This window comes from Melanerpes formicivorus, unplaced genomic scaffold (genome assembly GCF_026170545.1).
Source record: "Melanerpes formicivorus ecotype bairdi unplaced genomic scaffold, bMelFor1.0.p_v2 SCAF_5, whole genome shotgun sequence".
Classification (NCBI taxonomy): Eukaryota; Metazoa; Chordata; class Aves; order Piciformes; family Picidae; genus Melanerpes; species Melanerpes formicivorus.
The window spans coordinates 31,519,781-31,533,693 of NW_027142357.1; the positions used below are offsets into that span (position 1 = coordinate 31,519,781).

General features: G+C 40.6%; 1 protein-coding gene across 7 annotated transcripts in view; it reads left to right on the forward strand.

Annotated features, from left to right (window-relative positions):
* Positions 1-13,913, forward strand: part of KALRN (kalirin RhoGEF kinase) — a 556,957-nt gene that overhangs the window by 267,653 nt on the left and 275,391 nt on the right. For all 7 annotated transcript variants that reach the window (XM_068139021.1, XM_068139024.1, XM_068139015.1 and 4 more), the window contains exons 8-9: positions 3,985-4,116; positions 6,865-7,095. In XM_068139021.1, the coding sequence (XP_067995122.1) occupies positions 3,985-4,116; positions 6,865-7,095 (363 nt within the window). The remainder of the gene's footprint in view (positions 1-3,984; positions 4,117-6,864; positions 7,096-13,913) is intronic.

A 13,913-nucleotide genomic window follows, 5' to 3' on the forward strand; every position in this document is an offset into this window, starting at 1 on the left:
TACATGGATTGTAATCTCTCTGGGGCCTAGGGCAACCACCCTGATTATGCCACAGCTTCCACATAGAGGCCACATAACATTCTGTAAGCAAGGATTGTGCAAAAAAAAAAAAAAAAGTGGAGAAATATAGACTATAAAATGTCTGAACTGTGTTTTGGAGCAACCTGCATAGCACTCCCTGAGGAAAGGTAGCGAAAAGTAGTCTGAAAATGTATTATTAACTGACCTAATACAGAATTTGCAGCTTAGGTGAATAGGTTGTGAGCCTTCCAGTATCTGAAGGGAGCCTACAGGAAGGCTGGGGAGGGACTTCTCAGGATCTCAGGTAGTGATAGGACTAGGGGGAATGGAATGAAGCTGGAGGTGGGGAGATTCAGGCTGGATGCGAGGAGGAGGTTCTTCCCCATGAGAGTGGTGAAACCCTGGAATGGGTTGTCCAGGGAGGTGGTTGAGACTAGGGGGAATGGAAAAAAAAAGAAGAAATGGGAAGGTTCAGATTGGATGTTAGGAAGAAGTTCTTCACCATGAGGGTGGTGAAATGCTGGAACAGGTTGCCCAGGGAGGTGGGTGAAGCCTCATCCCTGGAGGTTTATAAGGCCAGGCTGGATGTGGCTCTGAGCAACCTGATGTAATGTGAGGTGTCCCTGCCCATGGCAGGGGGGTTGGAACTAGATGATCCTTGTGGTCCCTTCCAACCCTGACTGATACTATGATACTACTATGAGTCAGGAGTAAGTGTAGGCCATTACTTTAAAGTTACATTTGGATTAGATCAGAGGCACAAAGGTACCTTAAGAATTTTATTATTTTTTTTTCAGGATCAGTTTTTCTTAATCTTTCTTGAAGTCTTGAAAAAAAAAAATGGACAATTATTGGAGCCTGTCATTTCAAATTGTATTTAAGTAGCTTTTATGTTCCAAATGGAAGCTATTTTAGTCTGTGGGCTAACTAGAAATTTAAGCAATTAATTTAAATGGTACTGACTTTTCGTGGACAGTAACAGCTCCTGTTCCAGCCTCACAGTTAGCAATTTACAGTTTTAAATGCATCTTCTTTCAACTCAGTCAAAGGGTGATCTTTGTGATACGAATATATATCTAGCATGAAGGGTTATATTTAATAAAGGGTTTTTGTGGCTGCCTTAGTATGTGAAAATATTAGCAATCAACATAGCTAGCTGCTTTTCTTCGTTCAAAATACCAAAATCACTAGCCCTGTGGTATGAAATAACACTTTGCAAAAATCCTTAAAAACAGCCTTTGCTGTCCCCACATGAATTTCATAGTGTCATAGTATCAGTCAGGGTTGGAAGGGACCACAAGGATCATCTAGTTCCAACCCCCCTGCCATGGGCAGGGACACCCCACACTAGATCAGGCTGGCCAGAATTTACAAACACACAACAAAGACCACTATGCACTGTTTTGGTGTCAGAGTAAAACACTGACAGGCTGCATTACTTAAAACTGTTTCAAACATATGATGACAACTGCTCCTGCTAGTGGTAGAAGTTACTGACGTAGTTGGTGATGTGACATTGTCCGTGAAGAACAGACATGCAAAAGATAGATGTGTGGTGGTTTGGAGAGAAGGCCCAGCCTCCTCTCCCCCACAAAGAGGAAGAAAAACCACAGCTAACCCAACCGGAGGAGCAAGGAAAAATGCTATATTTTACAAGCAATTTGGAGAATGCAGGATATGTACACAATTTACAGTATTTACAACATGCATACAGAAATATACAGCAAAGTAAAAAAAAACCACAATAATACAGGAGCGAAATTCCCTCCTGTACCCCCTTCTCTCCCCTTTTTCCCCAAAGAGGGTTAGAAAGAGAGAAAAAGGCAGGAGATTAATAAAGCAGAGTGTTAGTAGGCCTTATCTGTTCAGGGTCACTCTTGCAGGGCGCCCAGAAGCAGACGAGCTGGAAAGGGAGAAGGAGAGGAGCGAACTGAGGAAAGTTCCAACTGAACTCAAAACTTAAAGTTGCATTCTACCAATCTACCAATGAAATTCGTTTAGAATATCTGATTGTTTTAGTTAATATTCCAAAACATTCAGCCAGAGTGTCCCAGCACTGTCTCTTTCTTAAAGGCACAGCCTCAAACGGTCACAAGATGAGAGCCAATAAGGTGGAAATGTGGTTATGTTGGATCTTCTTGAGACTTCTCCCACCTACTGTGCAAATCACAATCTGGGGCCACAGCAATAGATGAGTAATGTAACTATAACAGCTTGTACTACAACTGATAGAATTCATCAGTTTTGATAAGGGAGCACTGGTTTATAAGATACAAAGATCTTTTGGTCACTGTTTCAACCAAGAGGTCTGTGTAACAGCCCCAAAAGGGACTGATCTTAACTTAGTGCTCTTAAAACAGCATAGGAAATTATGTGAATTCCACTACCTTGGCAAAAGAATATTCAAGGGTGTTTGGGGATTTCACCTTCAACAGATTGGGAGTCAAACCCACACAAGAGAACCTGACATCCTTGTCTCCAGTCTTCTAGAATGCAGAGTTTTCACTGGCAGAGTTGTGCATTGTAGACATGAACATTTAGGAATTTGTCTTTGTCACTGAATCTTTGTGCACTGGAAAGTGTTTACAATGCAAATAGTTCATAGCCTTGATTACACAGCAGCATGGTGAATAGCTTTTCACTGCTAATAAAAGAGGATGCTGATGTCAGAGCCAAAGCTGAACTGAAATTCTTTGCTTTGGATCTCCCAACCCTTCCTGTTGTGAGCGAGTTCTTTACTAACAAGCCACAGGTGAAAACTTCAGAAATGGATACAGCTGTGATCCTGGGGCGGCTTTTTGGCCTTCCATTCACCCTACAGGGTGCTGCATCTGTTGTATAATTAGCTGTTCTTTCTCATAAATAGTTCCCAAGTAGGGCAGGGTGGTTTAACAGAAAGATGGAAGAAGAGAAAATACCAATGAAAAGTAATGAGGTGGCATTAGGCATTCAGTATGGACAAAATATGAACATGTGAGCTGTGTCATTGAAGTAAACCCTGCCTGAAGGGAAAGCAAGATGGAAAACTTAAAGACTACATTTCTCTTTTCTTTTGCAGAACAGGCAGCACCCAGGAGAGCTTCCCAGTTTGTTCTGCCAAAGTGTATCAGCGCTGCTCAGGAGGCCTTTAGGAGTGGAAAAAACATTTTTTTCCCATTCTTTTGCTCCCTGAAGCCATTCAGTTTCTGGCTGTCTGTTAAGGCTTCCCACCATGGTGCTAAACCATATCAGTTGCAATGGCAATGATTTTTTTCTCCCTTTCTGTGGATGTCTGCTCACCATGAACTGGACAGAGACCAGCAGCTCATTTTGCATTGGCTGCTTAGCAGCTGTCAGATGGTAATGGTATCTGATAACTGCTAACCCTAGCCAGAGTCAAATGCGTGACCCAGAGGTTTAAGGCCTTGCTATTCTAACAGCAATCCATCCCACTGAGCTGGCCCTGGGTTGGGAGCTGCACAAATACAGACTGTCTGTCTTTCAGTGAAATGAATGTCAGTGTTGGTTTTAATGGGAGCTTTCTATTGCCCAAATTAGCAGTTTCAATGATGGGTAAGCCACTGAGGGAGGATTGATATGGAGGACAATACTGCTGGAGCTGTAACTGTGTCTTTTTGTGCCTCATGATGACGTTTCTTTCTAAACATATTGCAGCCTCCCTTTTTGGCATGCAATATGGTAGCCTCTCTGTTTGGCATGCAGAGACTCTTAGCATGGATTTTTCATGAGCCTGGTTAAAGGAGCATTTGTTTTTAATCCAGAAGAAACAGAAAACATTCATTTAGATCTAAGTGTTTCTTCAGTTACTGAGGGGTGACCTGAATGTGTTGCTCCAGAATTCCCATCAGGACTCTTTTATAACTGTCACGGTTTCTGCAGTCATCTGTTGCATTCTACAAAGTTTTCTAATGCTGATGAGATGTGCTGTGTCACTCTTGTTCATTGTTTCTGGAATTATTTCAGTTTCTTTCAGGTGTGGATGCCTGGTGCAAAATGTGCAGTGAAGGAGGCCTCCCCTCAGAAATGCAAGACCTTGAACTGGCCATCCATCATCATCAGACCCTGTATGAGCAAGTAACACAGGCCTACACAGAGGTATGTGTTTCCCAGAAAAAACAATATTTGAGTATCTGTTAAGTGATAGCAGATATTTGACTGCATTTAGGAGTTTAGCTTTTCTAGATGAAATAGGTTTGAAGAGGTCTGTTTCCAGGAAAATTGTCCTCAATGAAATGTGTTTGTCACATTGTCTTTGCAGTGACATATCTCTTATTGGTAAACTTTTGAACCTTTAGTGTTAATGCTGATTCTGCTGTGCTTCCTATCAATCTAAGTCAGCAAGGACTATAATAAAAGCATTGTAACACCACCCAGGGACAGATTCAAACCAACTGTAAGACCAAAGACCAGGAAGAGGAACATAGTGAATCCACACAGTGAATTCAGTGAGGTTAGCCAGCAGAAAGGATGAGTTTCTGGTTAATAAGCTGCTCACAAGTGTGTGTATAGCCCTCATTTCCTGTTTCCAGTGATTAAATTGTTGCTGATCACCTTCCCACATATGATACAGGGTGTAATAAGCTTTGTCTCCTTCGTTGTCTAGAAGTTTCTTCTTTCTGCCTAGCAGCTATTGCCACCTCCATAATGTTGCCAAGGTAACACCTGTGCCTCAGTGTTTCTTCCTAAAATCTTCCATCATATCACCACTATCTCCTGCTGTTGGGAAGTACAGTCATTCCCTCTGTGACCCCAGAAGGCTTTAGCATGTGCAAACTGTTCCAGCTGGTCTTCAGCAGCAACTGAACTTGAGTATGGACAGCTACTCCCTATGGACTCTCCAGTTATGTCCTAATCTACTTCCAAATTGCCCTGAATATTTAAAAAATCTCCAAGGATCTGCCTAAGCCACCTAATAGCCATAAAGATGATGAGACTTGACTCCCCCTTTTGCCAATATGCATCTCAAAGCCTCCCTTGATTTCTCTGAAAATGCACCAGATACACACTGCTACAACAGGCTGGGATGTAGCATGGTGTGCCAAAAGACACAGGATTGGGTATTAAAGGATATTGAGCAAGCAACATATAATACAGAAATAAATCAGACCTGGAAAGCCTTGAGATGTATTCTACCATTGGCTGATAATGTTCAAAATTGAAATGGGATGGAAAACTTACATTAAGCCATTCTCTGGCAAGATTGGTGATTGTGATTGTATAGAAATAAAAACACTTTACAGAAAAACCTCATATTCCCTGCAATTTGTTCCAGTGGGAAAAGAGAGTAGAGTAGAGTAGAGTAGAATAGAATAGAATAGAATAGAGTAGAATAGAATAGAATAGACCAGGTTGGAAGAGACCTTCAACATCATTGTGTCCAACCCACCATCCAACACCATCTAATCAACTAAATCATGGCACCAAGCACCCCATCAAGTCTCCTCCTGAACACCTCCAGTGATGGTGACTCCACCACCTCCCCGAGCAGCCCATTCCAATGGCAAATAACTCTCTCTATGAAGAATTTTCTCCCAACATCCAGTCTAAACCTCCCCTGGACTGTGTCCTTTTGTTTTGGTGCTGGTTGCCTGAGAGAAGAGACCAGCCCCCGTCTGTCTACAACCTCCCTTCAGGTAGTTGTAGAGAGCAAGAAGGTCTCCCCTGAGCCTCCTCTTCTCCAGGCTAAGCAACCCCAGCTCCCTCAGCCTCTCCCCATAGGGCTTGTGCTCCAAACTCATCACCAGCCTTGTTGCCCTTCTCTGGACAAGCTCCAGCAACTGAGAGGCCCAGAACTGGACACAGTACTCAAGGTGTGTCCTAACCAGTGTGGTGTACAGGGGCAGAATGACCTCCCTGCTCCTGCTAGTCACAGTGGGCTGGGAAGAGGAGAGGGATTTGGGATTCTGATGGTGTCCTCATTTACTATGTCTGTTGAGCAAATTAGTTTAACTTTGCAGTCTACAACTGAAAAATAAATTTAAAAGTCATTGTGAGAGGATCAGTGCATGCACATATTTCTTAATATTTTTAATGGGTTTTTATGGTTTCATTTTTCATTTTGCCCCTGCAATATGAAAATTCTTTAGGAATGTTCCAAGAAAAAAAAAATCTGGCATTAAAAAATCTGGTATTCTTTTTTTTTTTCATAATGTCCAAATGCCTTTGCATCTGCCAATGTATTTTAATATGTTAAAAAATGGTTACACATGTGCAGAGGGCTTTGCATTTGCCAGCAAGCTTTGTAGCCCATTGAAAATGGAGACTATGGGTCCCTCTGAGCTGCTCCTCAGGAAGAAAAGAATCACTATTATATGCTGATTTATTTTTTCACTTTCACTGAATGAAATACAGAATCTGAATGCCATACTTCTCGTTGTATATACATCCTTAGCAATCCTATGGAGAGAGGACTCTCCCTTATCATACAGAATATGAATGACTCTGCCATCTGTGGTTTTCTTAAATTGCCACCTCCTCACAAAAATATTGCAAATGCCACCTGTCATCAACTGGTATATGTCAAGAATTTCAGTGCCCAAGTGTCAGAATGGAATATACTCTTGGGGTCTCTCTGTGTATGCAGTCCCAGCAGTGCAGTCTCTGTGCTCTTGCTGGGTGACACAGCAGGCCCACTAGGAAGTGAAGGCAAGTGCTGAATATGTAAGAATTAAGTCAAAAATAGATGTTACAAGGCCTTTCTTCCTTTTTTTCTTCTTTTCCCCCCCTTTTTTTACTGAAATAAGGAAAACACAGAGCATTGGAAAGAATCTGCTTGATTGTACACTATCAGCTATTGGATGTTCAAGTATCAGTGCAGTAAAGTAAATCTATTTCTTCACTCAGGTAAGCCAGGATGGAAAAGCCTTACTGGATGTCCTACAACGTCCCTTGAGTCCTGGGAATTCTGAATCTCTCACTGCCACTGCAAACTACTCCAAAGCTGTTCACCAGGTGCTGGATGTGGTACACGAAGTCCTACATCACCAGCGGCGCTTAGAGAGCATCTGGCAACACAGAAAGGTCCGACTACATCAAAGGCTGCAGCTCTGTGTTTTCCAGCAGGATGTTCAACAGGTAACATTGTGAAGACTTTTTGATGATTCATCTAGAGGATGTTGCCATGTTAAAGATTTCACACACAGCCCTATCTGTGCTAGAAATTCCCTAAAATCCTAAGGCACCTTTCACTATCTCTCAGTTTCTTGTTGGAATCATCAGTTAATGCAGTGATTATTGATCAGTCCCTTCCCCACAAGAATGTGGCACTCTTTTCAGTGGTTACATTTTCACAAGTGAGCATTTAGCTGCAAGTACTCTACTGTTCTTGAGAAAGTGATATTTAATATAAAAAAGAGTGCAAAAATGAATTGAGCTGTAGTGGGATTCAAGTTCCAGGGTGGAAACATTACAGATACAGACCTCTTTGTATTGGTGGATAGGTGATCTTTACATTATTACCACTTATGGACTCCACCTAACAGTGATGAGTTTTCTGGCTCAGATGACCTGTGCACCCCTGTGTTGAGAGCCCACCTCACACAGATACACTTTATATGCTATAGGCTCACCACTGAGAACTTATGATCTGGGTGAATAACTTTTCTCTCCCAAAGGAATCTATCTGAATACCAGCACAACAGCATAACTGACAGTAAGTATGAGGATGCCATGTTTGTAGCTGCCAGGTATGCAAACACAATCAACAGATGTTACGAGGCTCTGCTCATTCAGGATGGTGTAGTTTGTTTAAGGGGCCCATTACAGCCTAAAGCAGATGTTGGTAGCAATATGGTTCTTGCTTTAAATGAAGAGGCTGAATGCTCTAATCATGTTTATGGAGCATTCTAATATCCCCAGGGTTATTTATGTCACTGCTTTCCTCCAAGTGAAAAATGAGGTGAAGAGGGAATGACAGAGCTGTCACATGCAAAATAGGCATTAAGCAGCAAAGAAAAGAGACAGGTGAATTTTAGTCAGCACACAAATTTGTGGTCCTGTTAGTGTCATAGTTGTAGCGCCCCAGCTCAGACAGAACTGCAGCTGTAGATATCCTTTGCAAAGATGTACAGCCATTTCTTTGGAAGTCTTGAAAAGTTTACCAGAATTTCAACCTGCTGAGTATTTCCTATAAAACCACACAAGTATTCATGCCATATTCATAACTAAAACTGGAACTGAATGTCATAGATGCTTAAATTAAGGAGCTTCACTTTTGCTTTGCGTCAGTACACTCTCTGCACATTAATAAAATGCATAAGCTATATATTGAATAGACCTTGTATTTGGAACTCTGAATAGTCTTTGTAAACTCTATGAAGTCAATGCCATTTGGGGTTAAAATCTCAAAATCAAGGGTTACAAATTCTAAAGCTGTTCTGCTTTTTCCAAATTCCAAATACAAATCCATATTATCCCAGGTTTTCTTTATCCCGCAGGGAGATTTGTACTTTTGTTCAATCTTTCCAACCCCAAACTTTTTCTCTTACATCCTCTGAAATGAACAGAAGCGCTTATGAGGTTCATTCATGTAACTCATTCAGACTTCCCACATATGCAAGGCAATGAGGCTGTGTCACTGGTTTTCAAAAAGAGTAGGTCTTTTGTATGTACTGCAACTCTTGGTGAGAGGAAAAGAAACAAGTAGTAAGAGTCACTGGAGCACAATGACTTTAGAGAGCATTATTCTGTGTGAGTTCTTTTGGCAGCAATCTTTCAATATTTTTCTCTTAATGGGTATTTATTATCTGGAAAGCAACAACTTAATGATAGACATGTTTCTATCCTAGCATACATTTACTGAAGGCATCTCTTTGTCCTACTTAGAAAGTAGAGAGGAAGGGATGAATCATTCTGTTCACTAAACATCTGTACTATTCAAGATAAATGCTTTGTAACTCATAAATGAAATTATCAGCTAAACAGAAATATGCAGTGTAGATTCCATGAGGAGGAGAGAGATATCTGAATATGTTGATGGGGTGGCTTTTTGGAAAATGATCATCTTCTATATATCTGTCAGGCAATTCCTATTATGCTTATTTTCTTAAATGCTCATCAGTTGGCAAGGGAAACTGTCTACCTGCACGTTGTCACTATTCATAAGTAACACTTAAATGCAATAATTCATTGCCTTGTCAAAATTTAATAGCCTTTAACTGAGTTGTTTCTGGTTCAAGTCTAAAAAGAAAAGATGTGAGAGAACAAATCCTGACAGGAAAGCCCTGAGTTTGTTAGACTTTGCTGTCTTCTAGACAAGTAATGGTACTTTGTAGTTTCTCTAGGGAAGATGTTCCTCTTCCCCTTCCAAACAGCTCCAAAATAAGCATGTTTTCTCAGATGCAGTTTTCCCTGTCAGGGTGTCCCATGGCTTGTCCTCTCCAGCTGTTGACCAGTGCAGTAAAAAGTCTGTTGAAAGATGATCTCCATGTCAGAACTTGTGCTCCATCACTTGTTCATCAGTACCTTCCTGTTCATGTCAGCTGTTCTGTATCAAATTTCTTTTAAAAGGAGATGTGAATAGGGACAGGTTTTATTATATTGCATGTTTTTATGAAGACTCCAGGGTTACTTTGCATCCTCTCAGTCTGCCACTAACAACATTAATAGATTTTGGTAAAAGCACTTCTTCAAGAAGAGATTCATTCACATGAATCTTGAGAGATCAATAATTGCTCACCTAACTAATTATTCTTGCCAGAGGGATCAATATCAAGTGTTGAAGGAGAGGGCTTGCAAAACTGGTTAGCTGGATGAAGGCTTTATGCAGGTCAAGTGTGTGCCTTTGGGACTGTATTTAAGGGTTAAGATGTGGTAGACAGGGCTTTTTCATAGCATTCCTGGTGTATTTTGCACTGTTTTCAAGGCCCTACTACACGCTCTATGCATTACTGGCAGGTCAGGGCTATGTTCTCAAATAGTTTCACACTGTTAAGAAAATAATTTTGATTGTATCTGGGTTTCAGTTTGAACTTCACAAAACCTGAAAACATGGAAAATGATGGATTGAAAAAAAACCCCAAAAGTAACTTCTATTTTGAGATAGAAAGTCAGGCATCCTCACAGTCATGTCATAAACAATATATAAGTTGTGCTGTAGGAAATAAAGGAAGCTTAAACACTTGTCAATTTTGAAGTTGCAATATTAAAGTAAGAAACACTATGCTATGAAATGCCATTAGAAATAATCATTATCACACACCATCAGACATTTTACAAGATTATTTGCTATTACATCTATGTATTAACACAATTACATCAATTTGCACATGTGAAGCAAGTTAAATAATGGTGTGCTAAGGACAACGAGTTATGAATATATAGCATTTTAAAGGAGGAAAGAAAATAAATGGCATGAAACTGCATTTGCAGCCTTCACAGGAAATAATGAAGCACCACTCACTCAAAAGGGATAGCAGTTAAGACAATTTGTGAGCTGTTATGGAGCTCTGTGCAGGAAGGAACTGACAAGGAGTTCTTTTAGCACCAAAAATATTTAAGACCATTATAAAAATGTTGGGTTGCTGAGTGTGTAAAATACTTCATTGCTTCAGTAGTTTTTTCAAAGTTCTCTGCCATTTCAGATAGGGCAGAGATGTGCTGTTTGATTGTTTTAGAGCACAGCTGTAGGAGGAGGTGCTGAAATTCTGTCCTGCAAGGGAGTTAAAAAACATCCCTTTGGTATTCATACTGATATTCTGTAATTGTTGCACACTTCAGCTCATTTTTGGTAGCTTTTCCTTTTTGCCCCTCTGCTATGGGTCTTCCTTATCTGCAAACTGTTTAACAGCAAATTAACTACATTTCCATTTCTATTGAGATTTGGTGTTCTCATGTTCTCCCAGATTTCCACTGATTTCCCCTTACATCCTGATTTACCCTGTCTGCCTCTGATTGAATCTCTCTGCTTTAGTATGTTCCCTTTGCCCCCATTAACAACAACACTGTGAAACAGCAAAGGCAGCAATAAGTTCTACCATAGGCAGATGTTACCAAGCAGCCTGAGAAATAGCTGGAGTAAGTTTACAATACTGTTCTTCACTCCCTAGCTTCCCCCATCACCTCCCTCATTCCCTTTGTTTCATATGGGCAAGAATTTTATCTAGACTCTTCTTACTTCATGAACTCATTCAAGTGAAGCTGTAAAGCCTGAAGCATAGAAGGTAAATGGAGAGCTATAAGATGCATTATTGAAATGGTCTGTGCAAGCTTTGAACTTGGTATTTTAAAGCTTTTTTTCTTTTTTTGTGGCAGTCAAACTGCTACTCCTATTCTTCAGGCTTCATTTCTGATCACAGAATTCCTCAGTCTTTCCATCATTTCCATACATACACACCAACAGTCAGCCTGACACAGGTAGCCTTTTTCTCCACAGATTCACTTGATTCTCTCAGTCACTGCTAGTGCTGCCTTTTTCTTGCTCCACTTTGGTTTTGATGGTTGCCTCTTAAGGAGGAGCTGGAAAAAGTTGGATGTAGTAGTATTGTGTGTGCTGGTGGAGTTTCTTGGCTATGCACAAAGCCTTGAGTTAGCTGTGGTGGCTCTGTGTGGCAAAACAGAACAGACCTATCAAGCCAGAAGAAGACCAAAAGTAAACAGCAAGATGACACTAACATCTACTGGCAAGAGGGTAGGCACATACTAAGAAAGCTAGGTCTGTTGCCATGCCAGCTGTAGTAATATCTTAGATCTTCTTGGTTATTGAAAAGGTCAAGCTAGACCAGTGCCTTCACCTGAATTTCTCTAAATTTGTGCATCTGCATCCTGTTGGCTTTATGCCCAGATACATTAATGGACCTAACTTTGGTTTCCTTATCTGCCTCTGGCAATGGATAAAAAGGCCATGTGGCTATACTGATATCATTACATTTACCAGCTGCCATTGTTGTGGGAAACTGAAAAGTATTGCAGAGGAAAGGCTGTCTCTCTTCATAACCAAGCACTTCCAGTTGTGATGTGGCTAGCTTTTACTTGCCAAGAAAATAGATCAGGGCATGATCCTGACATCATTTGCATGGAAAAATGTCCTGCCAACATCTATCTGTCTCCATACACTATCTGGGAATTCTGAACACTTTGTGTGATGCATGTGACCTACGTAGTCCATTTGCAGAAGAATGCTAGGATATTTGAGGCAGTTCATGATTCATTTAGATTTCACACAAGAACTGAGAGGATTAGGCCTGTACATCCCCACATACATGCATGCATACACTTAGTTATTTTCATCACTTCAAGTGTTCTCCAACACTCTGTAGTTTTCCAGCTTGTCATAGTTTGTTTCTAAGACTGAAGAAAACAGACTATATATCCCTTTCATGCTTTGTTTACAGTCATACCTTCACTGGGTCTTGTAAAACAAGAGATAAACTTGTGAACAATTGGTAAGAAAAATCAACTTTAGAGTCAAGATTATATTTACTGCCAAATGACATCAGCCACAGCACCCTGCAAAAACACATCACATGCTCTGTGTGCCATCTGAGCAGACAGCCTGTGAGCAGCTACCACTGACAGATCACTACTAATTAAAACATTACAATTCAAAGAATCCTGGAGAATTTTCACAGCCCCTCTGGTAAATTTACCAAGTTGAAACACTTAATGTTTGTCCTCTGTGTGTTTTCATTTTCAAGGTATTACTGCTATACTCCTTCTGAGCTTGAGAAGAAGGTATATGTAACCTTACCAGGTATAAGGTTGAACTATTACTTGACAGTGAGTAAAGATTCTAACTGTTGTTGTATTGTTCAAAAAAAAACAATCATGAAAAAGTGACTCAGGAGTCAATCCTTATAAAAATATTTGGCAGCCTTCTCCCAGCAGAATATAAACAGGAGAGAAAACAACCTTTTGTCATCTGTGACCGAGGGAGAAATACCTCTGTTTTCACTAACCCTGTCCTTCCAGCAATTGTTGAGGCCAGTGTCCATACCTGGTTCATTATCTGATTTAAATATCTCACCACACAATTCTGACAGATCATCATAGAACTTTTACCTACATAGTTCTAGAGGACTAACTTAATAAGATGTGCAGTGTTTCCAAAACCATGTTGGGTCTCCAACAGCCTCTGATTAAGCACTCATCTGCTCTATTATATATGCAGTAAAGGATGGTACATTTGTAGCAAAAGGAGGGTTTGTTTGTTTGTTTTCAACTACTCTTCATTATGGACCATGCAATAAAACATCTTGGCAACTGCTTTTTTAGAGCTATTTCCATTCCATTCCTTTTGCTCCTGCCAAAGGAACTGGCACACTTTCAGGCGATGTGAGTGCAAATCTAGGCAATGAAGATTTGTAGTCCCACTCATCTTCTGAAGAGGACTAAGAAGTTACCAACACTGGCATTGATTTGAAATTACAGGGGTGGTATATTTGTGCTGGTTGGTATCCTGCAGTAGCTATTAATTGAATCAATAATGGAATGACCATTTAAGTAACACAGGGGTGGCTGAATGACTTAGTTTCTTAATCTGAACCATTAAGAAAGCACTGCTATTCCTGAATTTGAAGCCATGGTGGCATGCAGTTATGCAGGAGTTTCAGATGTTGTCTGCTGGCTACATACACATCTCTAAAGTCTGGTGGTGGCAGAGAGGGCAGTAGAATAAGAGCACCCTACACAGCTATGCTCTTTTACTCAATAGCCAGATTGAGTTGGATTGGGCAAGCAAAGAAGGAATATGATGTCCACATATTTCTTCAGTTTCTGGTGAGTTCATACTGATGTTTCTGTAGTCCCTTTAGCTTGCAAAGACATGGAGCATTTATGGACAGTGTGCTCAGGGTTCTCCAACCCTAACAGGATGGTGTTCTTGGAAAAACTACACAGCTGAAGGAACTAACGTGCTTTTTTCCCTCTTTACCAGTGATTTTGGCATAGAAATCTGC